At 37.9% G+C, this 12,167-nt stretch overlaps 1 protein-coding gene across 2 annotated transcripts in view; it reads right to left on the bottom strand.

The window, feature by feature from the left end:
* Positions 1-4,495: 4,495 nt before the first annotated feature.
* The window catches only part of LOC107586928 (hyaluronidase-2-like), an 18,772-nt gene continuing 11,100 nt past the window's right edge, over positions 4,496-12,167 (bottom strand). For both annotated transcript variants that reach the window (XM_016274491.1, XM_016274490.1), the window contains exons 3-4: positions 6,365-6,454; positions 4,496-5,422 (exon numbers count right to left, since the gene is read on the bottom strand). In XM_016274491.1, the coding sequence (XP_016129977.1) occupies positions 5,036-5,422; positions 6,365-6,454 (477 nt within the window). In that variant the 3' untranslated portion in view covers positions 4,496-5,035. The remainder of the gene's footprint in view (positions 5,423-6,364; positions 6,455-12,167) is intronic.

Genomic DNA, 12,167 nt, shown 5'->3' with positions numbered 1-12,167 from the left:
TCTGTCTGTCTGTCTGTCTGTCTGTCTGTCTATCTCCCTCTCTCTCTCGCTCTCTATCTATCTATATGTCTGTCTGTCTGTCTGTCTGTCTGTCTCTCTCTCGCTCTATCTATCTATCTGTCTGTCTATATATCTATCTATCTGTCTGTCTATATATCTATCTATCTGTCTGTCTATATATCTATCTATCTGTCTGTCTATATATCTATCTATCTGTCTGTCTATATATCTATCTATCTGTCTGTCTATATATCTATCTATCTGTCTGTCTATATATCTATCTATCTGTCTGTCTATATATCTATCTATCTGTCTGTCTATATATCTATCTATCTGTCTGTCTATATATCTATCTATCTGTCTGTCTATATATCTATCTATCTGTCTGTCTATATATCTATCTATCTGTCTGTCTGTCTGTCTATCTGTCTATCTGTCTGTCTGTCTGTCTATCTGTCTATCTGTCTGTCTGCCTCTCTCTCTCTCTCTGTCTATCTGTCTGTCTGTCTGTATCTATCTATCTATCTATCTATCTATCTATCTATCTATCTATCTATCTATCTATCTATCTATCTATCAGCATCTAATACTAATACATTTAATGCTATTAAATAAGAATTACCATTTGATACTATTACTTGACTATGGTACGTAAAATCACAGGGACAGCAATTGTGACAACAGAAAACAAGGCCATGGCATAGTTTTACTTTCTTTTCTAGTCAGATAAAGAGAAAAATAAGTGCCATTGTTCAGCAGATCCACGTGTAATATCGTACCCATGACGTATTGGCTTAGACATGTGGATTACATATTGCAGTGCAATTCCCAACAGTCTGAGCCACAGATTCCAGTATTATTCACACACAGCAGCAAACACATGGAAGATCCCAGAGCAAAGGCCCCGCTGGGGGTCCGAGAAGAGGGGGAGAGAATAAAAGGAGACTGGATGTCTGGTTTGAGTTATAACACAAGGCGTTCTCTGTGCTGCCAGCCCGTAATGTTCCCTTTGGCACCGTCGACTACCCCCTCAGAAGTGGAGCAGGACCTAGAAACCAAGGGCTGGAAAAAACTAGAGGAAAAGTAAACTAGCTAGTGAAGATGAGGGGAAATCGACATTTAGAAACAGATTCCTAAATAATGTCTCATCACTTTTCAATGTTTGAAGCAAAAAATTCCAGTTTAAATCAAACAAACCCTAGCTTTTCAACATGTTTTCGGACTCTACTGGAGTTACTTTGTGAAACTACAAATTTACAAGCAAGAGATTACTTTTAAAGGGTCATGAAATCCCAGACAGGGATGGGCAGTATTTCAAATACATGCATTTGAAATACAAAATACTATTTTGTATTTAAATACATTTAAGCTAAGTATTTTTGTATTTTCAAAATACAAAAATACTTTTTGCCAATCAACCTCTTAATTAGACTGCTGATTTCCTGGATCAACAAGTATACACAAATACTAAATACAAAAATACTAAGATTAAATGTATTTAAATACAAAATACATTTGACTTTTTCCAAAGATATTTAAATACAAAATAGTATTTCAAATACATGTATTTGAAATACTGCCCATCCCTGCAGGAAATCAGCAGTCTAATAAGGTCCCATATTTTACACCTTTCTGGAGTTTTATTTTAGACAATATGATGGGACCTTTCAAATCTACATCGTGTTGACGTCACAATTTGTGACGTGGCAATGGACTATAGTACATCGATGACGCGTCGGTGTCTATTAAATTATTCATGAGACTGCGTGTTCTTATCCTATAAGAGGCTTCGCTTAATTATTCACAACAGCATGTGTTGATTTGCTATGACAGACGTTTCAGACAGTGATGACATCGCGTACATTAACTGAGAGAAGCATTCATGGATCGAAGAAGAGTGTTTGTTTTTGCTTTGTAATAAGAGTTCGGCACAACCGCGATTCATTCACCTGGTGAGCATAACCGTTTTTACAGCTCTGTGACACAAGCCGTCAAAAGGCTTATATAAATGCCACAGAATAAGCCTTAAAAGTTCTCAGAGGTGCAACAGCTCGTTCATATATATGTTTTCGATGCTGAGTGCAAATGGCTGTGCATTTATTTGTGTTTTTAACTCGATGCGTGCGAAATGAAGCTGTCTGTCTCCCCTCTTCCCCCTCCTCCGCTCACCACGCCCAGGTTTTCAGCATTTTTAAAAACTGCTGAAACGGGGGGTTTCATGACCCTTTAATTATTCAATTTATTGTAAAAATAAACAACGAACGCTTTCAGAACAATTCACTTGACTGAGTCACCAAACACCTAATAAAATTCACCCAGAAAGCAACTGATCTTGTATAACTCACATTATACGTATCAATCTGGACAAAACAAGCAGAATTTGGTATCAAAATTCTATTGTATGAAAATAAAAATTAAGCTTTTTAGGTTTAATGTTGCACTTGTGAGGGTCTTCAACACACAATCAATTAAAGAGACTGTTCACCCAAATATGACATTTCTATCATTATTTGCTTTGTTGTCCAGACAAGAAAGCAGTCAAACAGGTTTGGAAATAATTTCATACATTTTTTTTTCGTTTTTAGGTGAACTATGCCTTTAAAGGCACTACAACAACAACAAATTAACTACAGGAAATCAAAAAACAAAACCAATCTATGATGGTGTTTTTTTTTTGCTGTAATGACACAAACTCATACTGGAAACACAAATAAAGCCTTTCCAGTTTATCCCACACAAATAAAGAGCAGAAGTTCAGCAATTAAAGGGGGAAATCCTGCCTCAAAACAGATTTGTGCAACCTAGGCAGAAATATGAAAAGGCATATTTGCTTGTGTGAACCGCAGTTCACTTGATTTGACATTTACATTCATATTTTTGGCAGTTGTTGTTACAAGACTTTCAAAAATTCCTCACTATCCAGCACTGGTCTAAGAACATGTCTGAAATCATATTTCACCCCAAATTAAAAGAAAATGACAAAAGTGACAAAAATTATATTTTTGCATAAAGAAACCTAATTATAGGACCATTTAGATCCTTATTCTTATTACTCTAAAGATGAATTTAAAATTCTATTTTAAATGTTAATATTAATTTAACAAACACATTTATAGTATAATACAATAATATATAATCATAATCATATCATAATATAATAATTTAAATTGTAATTTTATATTGTCATTGTCATTGTAGTGATATGATTTCATTTAAATCATGGTTTCCTTTTTTACTTAAATACAATGAATGCATTACTATGAGAGTCACAATGACAAAAATTATATTTTTAAAAAATCTGAATGCATTACGATCATTTCTGGGAGCATAACTTAAAGGGTTAGTTCATCCAAAAATGAAAATTAGCTTGTGTTTTACTCACCCTCGAAGGATCCTAGGTGTATATGACTTTCTTCTTTCAGACGAATCCAGTTGGAGTTATATTAAAAATTGTCCTGGCTGGCTATTACAAGCTCTATCATTGCAGTCAGCGGGTGTTGCAGTTGAACAGTCCACTAGTCGTCAAATAAAGCGAGCGCATTCGTAATAAAACGTGCCACAGACGGCTCCGGGGGGGTGAATAAAGGCCTTCTGTAGTGAATCCATGCATTTTTGTAAGAAAAATATCCATATTTCAAACATAATAAACACTTTTATATCACTTCCGCTAACTGTCATACGCGGAAGCCATTCCGGTGGATGACGCAGCATGTATGCGTTGCATGATAAGTGACGAAAGCGGAGAGACAACAAAACAAAACGCCAGTCACGAATTAGAAGTACAAACCGAAGATTTGCAAAGAAACATGTCGGAGGATTTCGATATAAGCCAAGAGGAGACTGGTTTTCCTTTGCTAAAGTAAGGAAACTTTGCTTCCTTTGCTCCTAGAATTAAACTAGCGAGACTAGCATATCTCAGAGGCGCGCGCTGCGCATATGTGGTGCGTCATCCGCCGGAACGGCTTCCGCGTATGACAGATACGAGAAGAGAGAGAAAAGTGTTTATTACATTTGAAATATGGATATTTTTCTTACAAAAACTCATGGATTCACTACAGAAGGCCTTTATTCACTCCCCGGAGCCGTGTGCGGCACGTTTTATTATGAATGCGCGCGCTTTATTTGACGACTAGTGGACTGTTCAACTGCAACACCCGCTGACTGCAATGATAGAGCTTGGAAGAGCCAGGACAATTTCTTATATAACTACGACTGGATTCGTCTGGAAGAAGAAAGTCATATACACCTAGGATCCTTCGAGGGTGAGTAAAACACAAGCTAATTTTCATTTTTGGGTGAACTAATCCTATTTATGAAAGTACCTGAAAAACAAAATGATCCTAAAACAGGCTTCATTTTCCTCAAGGAACATGTCATTTCTTTTGTAAATGTAATTTCATTTCTTTTCATTTTGGAGTACAATGTGTCATGGAAAACATAGTATAATAATATAGTATAATAATTTATAATGTACATTTTATACCATATTTATAAAATAATTTCTCTAATTTCTTTTAATTTTAGAGTGAAATGTGATACAGAAGACAGGTTTCAATCTAAGTGAGGCTTTAATGAGGCAGCAGCGTTGCAAGTAACAAAACGTGTCCCTTTAAGGAGCTGGCCATGTGGCACACAGCAGAAATAAGGTCACAACTGGTTTTACGCAGGTATAAAGGCAGCAAAGAAATAAAAAAGGCCTCGAATGACAGCGGAAACCACCACATCAATTACTTTTTATAAAAAATGCACACAGACAAGACAAAATTTCAATCGCACATACTCAAACCTAGCCAAAAATCGCAATTCCACCTGGCGCAGTTCTTCCTCCCATGCAGCAGGGGGCGATGCACTCGACCCAAAAACACACTGAGCCACCGCTGTGCTGTACATACAGCTCACAGAGTTAGCGCGCGCATTCAAATTCTCCATTTCTGTTCAAATTCTAGCGAACAAAAGGCCTTCCTGCCGTTGACGTTGCGCATCTCTTGATGAGAAAGTCTGGCGTATCGACCTCAAACCGCTTCCACCGAACTCCTCAGTGCAGGAACCCCATCAAGAGCAGCGGCAACAGCAAAACCTGCAAAACCGTGGTCCAGACGAGGGCGGCTCTATTCCCAGCATTCCTCTGGCTGCAGTCGTCGCCGACGTAGCCGTTATAGCACTGACACTGAAACTCGTCGTGCACGCGGCTCAGCTCTTCTTCTCCCATCTGGCCCGAGACCTTCAGCGTGTTTCCCTGCCGCTCTATGCTGTGGGTGTTCGGGCTGAGATGCAGGTACGTGTCCGTGTCGGGACGTTTGCGAAGGCAGCGGCCGCGAAATCCGCAGAGGTTTCTGCTGCACTGCTCGGCGGCCGACGTCACGTTAAGTAGGTAGCGACCCAACGGCCCTCGCAGGTATTCGTTAAGACTGGAACAAGCCGTCTGGAAGATACAAGATTAAAGAATTAATCGAATACGACTTTTAGCATTTTTGTACATTAGGTTGTAAATTAGACCAATATCTTTCGCAATCACTAATTAATTGTCCAATATTTAACTTTTTATTTAATGATTATCTACTTCTGCATTGACATTTTAAAATAAATAGTTACTCTATTTCTATTACTCTCATTATCTAGAATAATGTTTTGTTTTTTTACTTAGAAAATAATTTATAAATATTTGTATTATTATTATAATTTTAAGTTTTACATTTTGTATAGGATTAATATAAATAGTCATTTAATATTTTTCATATGATTATACATATATGCATAAATAAATAATTTGTGTAAGAATGTATATTTTGTTTATTATATATATATTGTATATAATACGTAAAATTACAAATAAATAAAATTGTGCAAAATATTTAATTCAGCTGTTTTGTTCATTCTCTCTATAAATAAACAATAAGAGCAATGCCTGACAAATGATGAAAGAAATGTTGCAATAAATACTGTTAAATAAATAAAAAATAAACACTGAAAATTTCCTATTTAAATCATTATAGGTTTTTTTAGACAATGTTAGACAATGACAAAGGTAATCTTTAAGTAAAAATAGGAGAAATTAATATGCGATACATTAACAACAACAACAAAAAACTAATATTGTCAGACACCCAATAAAGTATTGAAATATTGTGCATCCCTAAATAAACCCTATTATGATTCTAAAAGACCCCTCCACATGTTAAAGTCCTGATCACCCTGTCAGGGTTTATTTTGTCATAATAACAGACTCATTGTACATGACCCATTACTTATGTAGAATAAATATTTATCACCATCTGCCATTAAAAAAAACCCAACATCGCTTGACCCCTAAAGTCAATTAATGTGAAGGAGGCGAGCTAATATCCTGATTAGGGCACAAACTTACATGACTGCTGGCGTAGTTGGAGTCGCCCCAGAGGATGACGCCCGCTACACCCAACGCCACGCTCTCGCCGATGGTCGACACCAGATCCGTCTGCACACAGACAGAAAGAATCGTCAGCTCAGCTCAGCACAAATGTGAGGATCCCATCAAAGCTAAACAGGTGTTTTAGATAAGGCTTCATGCGTCACTGAATTCAGAAATAATCGCCTCACCAAACACTGAGCTTCTTGTGTGTTTGTGAATAGCTTGTCTGTGCGTATTTGTTCATCGTTCTGCCGTTTGTATATTTGTGACAAGTGACATCGGTGATGAACGACAAAGACTTCATTCTTCTCTTTCTTGACCACACACTTCGTCTTCAGCCTTTTCATTACATTAGTGACAATCACTCATTCACTCTTTGGCTTTTGTTGAGCTGCTTCACCTCTCGTTCCACAGACACTGACGTCAATTCCTGCGACAATCCAAACTTTTCTGCTTGATAAATGAATGACTGACTTCTCTATGACAGACATGCTGTGTATCAAATCACAACAAGAAAACTACTTTTTGTCCATCATTACATTTACATTATGTCTGTCATATTTTACTTGGGCAAAGTTGGTTTGTTTGTTTGTTTTTTATTATTGTATTAAAAATAAGAATGATTAATTATAATAAATGATTATAATTATTATAGAAATAATTATATTGTGAAATAAAATGAGAATAATTAAAATTACCATCCATTACCTATATAACACTATATCAATATCCATTTTTCATTCAAATAATATATATCATCATTAATAATTATAATTAAAACATATTATATTATAAAATATAAAATTCTAAGAGCAATGATAATAATAATAGCATTCATATATAATATTAAAAATAAGAATATTAATAATTACAATAAAATGGCAATTATTAATTATAATTGTTATATTATTATAAAATAAATAGTGCTGTCAAACGATTAATTGCATCCAAAATAAGTTTTTGTTTACATAATATATGTGTGTATACTGTTTATTTATTATGTATAGATAAATACACACACATACAGTATATATTTTAAAAATATTTACATGTGTATATACATTCTTATATTTTATATTATATATAAATATATTTAATATATAAACATAACATATTTTTCTTAAATATATGCATGTGTGTGTATTTATATATACATAATAAATATACACAGTATCATCTTTGTCCTAGCGATTTTCCCGCTTGGGTGCAGGGTCTGCTGTTCTACACGCCCGTCTCCATTTGGCTCGGTCCAGAGCATCCTCTGGGGCGATGTTGGCGTGCCGCATATCGTCCTTCAAACGGTCGAGCCATCGCTTCTTGGGCCTTCCGTGTCGCTTGCTGTGCAGGCTTAGTCGGACTGCTGTTCTAGCCACCGATCCTTCGTCGCTTCTTACGACGTGGCCATACCACTGGAGTTGTCCTTCTCGCATCTTCTCTACGATTGGGGCGATGCCCATCCGCTATCTGACGTCTTCGTTTGTCACGTGGTCCCATCGAGTCAGACCAAGACACCATCGCAGCATTCACATTTCCATTGTGTGAAGGGCCTGCTCATACTTGGATGTTGCCGGCCAGCACGCCGATCCATAGAGGGCTATGGGACGTACCGCGGTCTTGTAAATCTTGGCTTTCATTCGAATGGGCAGGCATCGATCGCACAGAATGCCAGTGACTTTGCGCCATTTCATCCAGGCGGCATTAACTCGGGTTCGGGCATCCGGGAGGGTGTCGCCGTCTCTGCTGATGACAGATCCGAGATACTTGAAATTGGTCACCTTCTTTAGATCCTTGCCGTCAATGCTGATGGCTCCGTTCGTCTGAGGCCCGCATTCCATATACTCGGTCTTCTTGAGGTTTAGCCGCATTCCGTACTTGTCCAGTCGGGTCTTCCATTGATCCTTGACGGACTCCGACGGTGATGGAGAAGGACGGTGATGTTCCGACCGGGGTTCGAACCATGCTGGAGACGTTGCGGTAAAGCGCTTGGATCCACTGGACGTAGGCCTTGGGCACGTTGTGGGACCGGAGGGTGTGCCAGATAAGGTTGTGCGGAATTTTGACGAACGCTTTTTCGAGATCCAGGAAGGTCACGTGGACTCGCCTGTTCTTCTCCCGGTATCGCTATATGAGGAGCCGGGCGGCGTGACGGTGACGATCTGGCGTAGTCTGGTGTCCAAGATTCGCTCGAAAATCTTCATGGCGTGGCATAAAAGGCGAATCGGACGGTAATTGGAGCATTCCGCGACGTCGCCCTTACCCTTCCAAATGGGTACTGTTGTGCTAGTCGTCCAGGTAGTCGAGGCTGCGCCTTCGTCAACCATTCGGTTGAAAATTACGGCGAGGATCTCGGCACCTCTGCGCCCAAGGAGTTTCCAGGCTTCGATGGGGATATCATCGGTTGTTTTCTCCTTCTTCATCTTCTTAATGGCTCCACTTCCGCTGTCGTGATCGGCATGACGGGGCCAGAGACGGGGTGGGCGCTTTGGTCTGGCGGATGAGGAAATTCGTCATTGCTGATCTTCGCGAAGTAATCGATCCAGCGCTGGAGGATGGCGGGGGCGTCTCGCAAGGTGTTGCCATCGTTGTCCTTGACGTGCTTGCGTTGCGCGATGACGTTTTTTTGATAAATTTTGTTTGCTCCCTCAGGGACGTGTCCAGCTCTTTGTTTAGCCGGTCATGGAATGTGGCTTTCGCCACCGCGACTGCTCTCTTCGCCGCCGATTTGAGCTCTTTGTATTGTTTGTAGTCCAGTTGGCAGCGGGATTGGTGCCACGCTTTGAAAGCCGCTTTCTTCTCCTTGGCCGCCTTTTGCACTTTGTTGTTCCACCACCAAATTTGCTTGTCTATCATCCGCTTTCCCGGCTTTGTCTTTCCAAGGGCGCAACTCGCCGCTTCGTAGATTCGGCCTACCACGTCACTCCAGATGGCGTCCACCAGCTGGTCAAGGTCCACGTCGAGTCTGAGGGTGCCCCTTAGTTTATCCTTGTTCTCAGGGAGCTTCCACCACTTGATCCTCTCCGTCCCGGTCGTCCCCGCTCGCTGATGCTGTCCGAGGTCCAATTGGATGTCCATAACAAGGAGCCAGTGTTGTGGGCCAATGTTATCCAATGGGATCACCTTAACGTTGGTTGCCCGTTTCAGGTCGCGCCGTTTGAGCATCCAATAATCGATCGGTTGCGCACCCAGTTTGCGGGGCATAGCACGAGACCACTCGCATCGACGTCGATCCGGAGGCGATCTAGATGGACATAAGCCGGTCAGACACCCGGCTGACTTTGACGACGCTTTTCACTGACCGCGATTCCGATGCCATTCTGGGTGGATCGTTCGCCGTTGTAGTAGAGCTTGTAGCCGTCGCCAATGTCCCTGGCTTTTGCTCCCTTCCACTTCGTCTCTTGAATGCACTCGATGTCGATGCGGCGGGTCTTGAGGACGTTGGCCAATTTGCGGCTTCTTCCGGTCATCGTACCGATGTTGATGGTACCCAATCATAGTCGTAATCGGACTAGCATCTTTGGCCCACCTTGTCCACAGGCGGGTAAGCCCTCGCCAATTTCTTGCCCGTTCGGGCAATGACGACGCGCGTCATGTTAACCCCGACCGATGCGCTGCTCCATCTGCCATCGGGTATAAATGCATAAATATACACACATATATTATGTAAACAAAAACTTTTATTTTGGATGTGATTAATTGTTTGAAAGCACTAAAAAGAAATAACAATTATGATAATAGTATTAATATTTAAGAATAAGCAATAATAAGAAATTATTTATTATTAAATGACAATTAATTTGAATAAAGTTACTATATTTATTATAAAATAAATAGAATTTCAACAACAATAATTTATTAGTAGTATTAATATTTAATATACTCATCATCATCATATTTTTATTTTATGATATACTTTCATTCTAATCAATAATTAGCATTTTATTATAATTAATGTAATAAATAATTTATAATTATTATTAACTACTAATTATTAATTAAAATAAGACTACAATGATCATAATAATCATTAAAAAAAATGTATCAACTGAGCAAGAATAAAATTATTAATCTTATTTTTTAAATAAAGTATTCAGAATATAATGAACATTTTTCACTGATTCCAGTTTTCTGATTCGTGTTTACCATTACACTGCCAGAGTTTTAATTTTCATGTAATTAAACAAAATATAATCACAGTGTTGTGGTGATTTGTTGAACTTAAGAGTGCTGTAAAACGTATTTGGTTTCATTTGCGTTAAATGTAATTAGTGTGAATCTTTTACAGCAGAGTTTATTCGGACGAAAAAAACCTGTACTGTCTTACATAAGGCTGTTAATTCACCAGGTCATGTGACGAATTCAGACTCCAATGTCTCAAGAAACGTTTTCCACAAGGATTGTGTTATAGCTCAAGTGTGGAGTTCCTCTCAGAGACGTGCTGGAAAAGCGGCTTGGCTTATGTTTTTATACCTGGCAGCGCTCAAGACTCTCCACACACGTCTGATGAACCCCAAACGCCAAGCCTCAGTCATTCCCTTACACACGCAAACACTCCCTCACACACACGTCACACGCGCTGGCAATCTGGAGACCAAACACAAACAACCACCACACCGAAACACGGACATGTCCAGAAGATGTTATGTGATCCTCAGCCTCCTGACAGACCAGAAGTACTCTACAGACTTTAAGGACGGCTTTACAGACGTCACAGATGTGTCATGTGACCTGCGGTGATGTCTGTATGAACATAGTTAAGGTCTGCTAACTAGACGTGGTATGATTAGATGCTACGGGGCATTCACTCTAAGACACAAAATAACTACACATTTTTTTTTTTTTGTTGTAATTTTAGGAATTTATTGCTATAATTTATTTTGAAATTATCATTAGTAATATAAATTATATTATTCATATCATTATTAATATATAACTAACAGTATATTATTATTAATATAGCTATACAAATATAAAGTGTAATTACATTTTTCATTTTATATATGTGACCCTGGACCACAAAACCAGTCTTAAGTCGCTGGGGTATATTTGTAGCAATAGCAAACAGAACATTGTTTGGGTCAAAATTATCAATTTTTCTTTTATGCCAAAAATCATTAGGATATTAAATAAAGATAAGGTTCCATGAAGATATTTCATAAATTTCATACCGCAAATATATAAAAACTTAATTTTTGATGAGTAATATGCATTGCTAAAGACTTCATTTGGACAACTTTAAATTTTTTGCACCCTCAGATTTCAGATTTTCAAATAGTTGTATATTTTTTTTATATTTCGCCAAATATTGTCCTATCCTAACAAACCAAACATCAATGGAAAGCTTATTTTTATTCAGCTTCCAGATGATGTAGGCCTCTAAATCTCAATTAAAAAAAAATTGACCCTTATGACTGGTTTTGTGGTACACGGTCACATATACTACAAAACCATTTTGTAATTTAATATTTGTATGTTTTTATTACACACACACACGCATATATATATATATATATATGCGCGTGTAAATTACAATTGATATTAATATTATATTTAATAATGTAATAATATTTAAAAAATGATATTACATTTAATACATTAAAAAAAATTTATCACTTTTTTGAGTGTTGTAATATGTTTTTACAACATATTAAATGGGAGTGTTTTTTTTATCAGAGGAACCTATTTGGACCAAACAACCAAGTAGAAATTTTTAAAATTCAGTAAAAATATTTTCTTCAGTTTTTTTTCAATCATTTAGGAAATAATTATTTTGTATAATATA

The sequence above is a fragment of the Sinocyclocheilus grahami genome, unplaced genomic scaffold (genome assembly GCF_001515645.1).
Source record: "Sinocyclocheilus grahami isolate Dianchi unplaced genomic scaffold, SAMN03320097.WGS_v1.1 scaffold87.1, whole genome shotgun sequence".
NCBI classification, from domain to species: domain Eukaryota; kingdom Metazoa; phylum Chordata; class Actinopteri; order Cypriniformes; family Cyprinidae; genus Sinocyclocheilus; species Sinocyclocheilus grahami.
The sequence above is the reverse complement of the archived record's forward strand: the minus strand, read 5'-3'. Positions and strand labels throughout refer to the sequence as shown.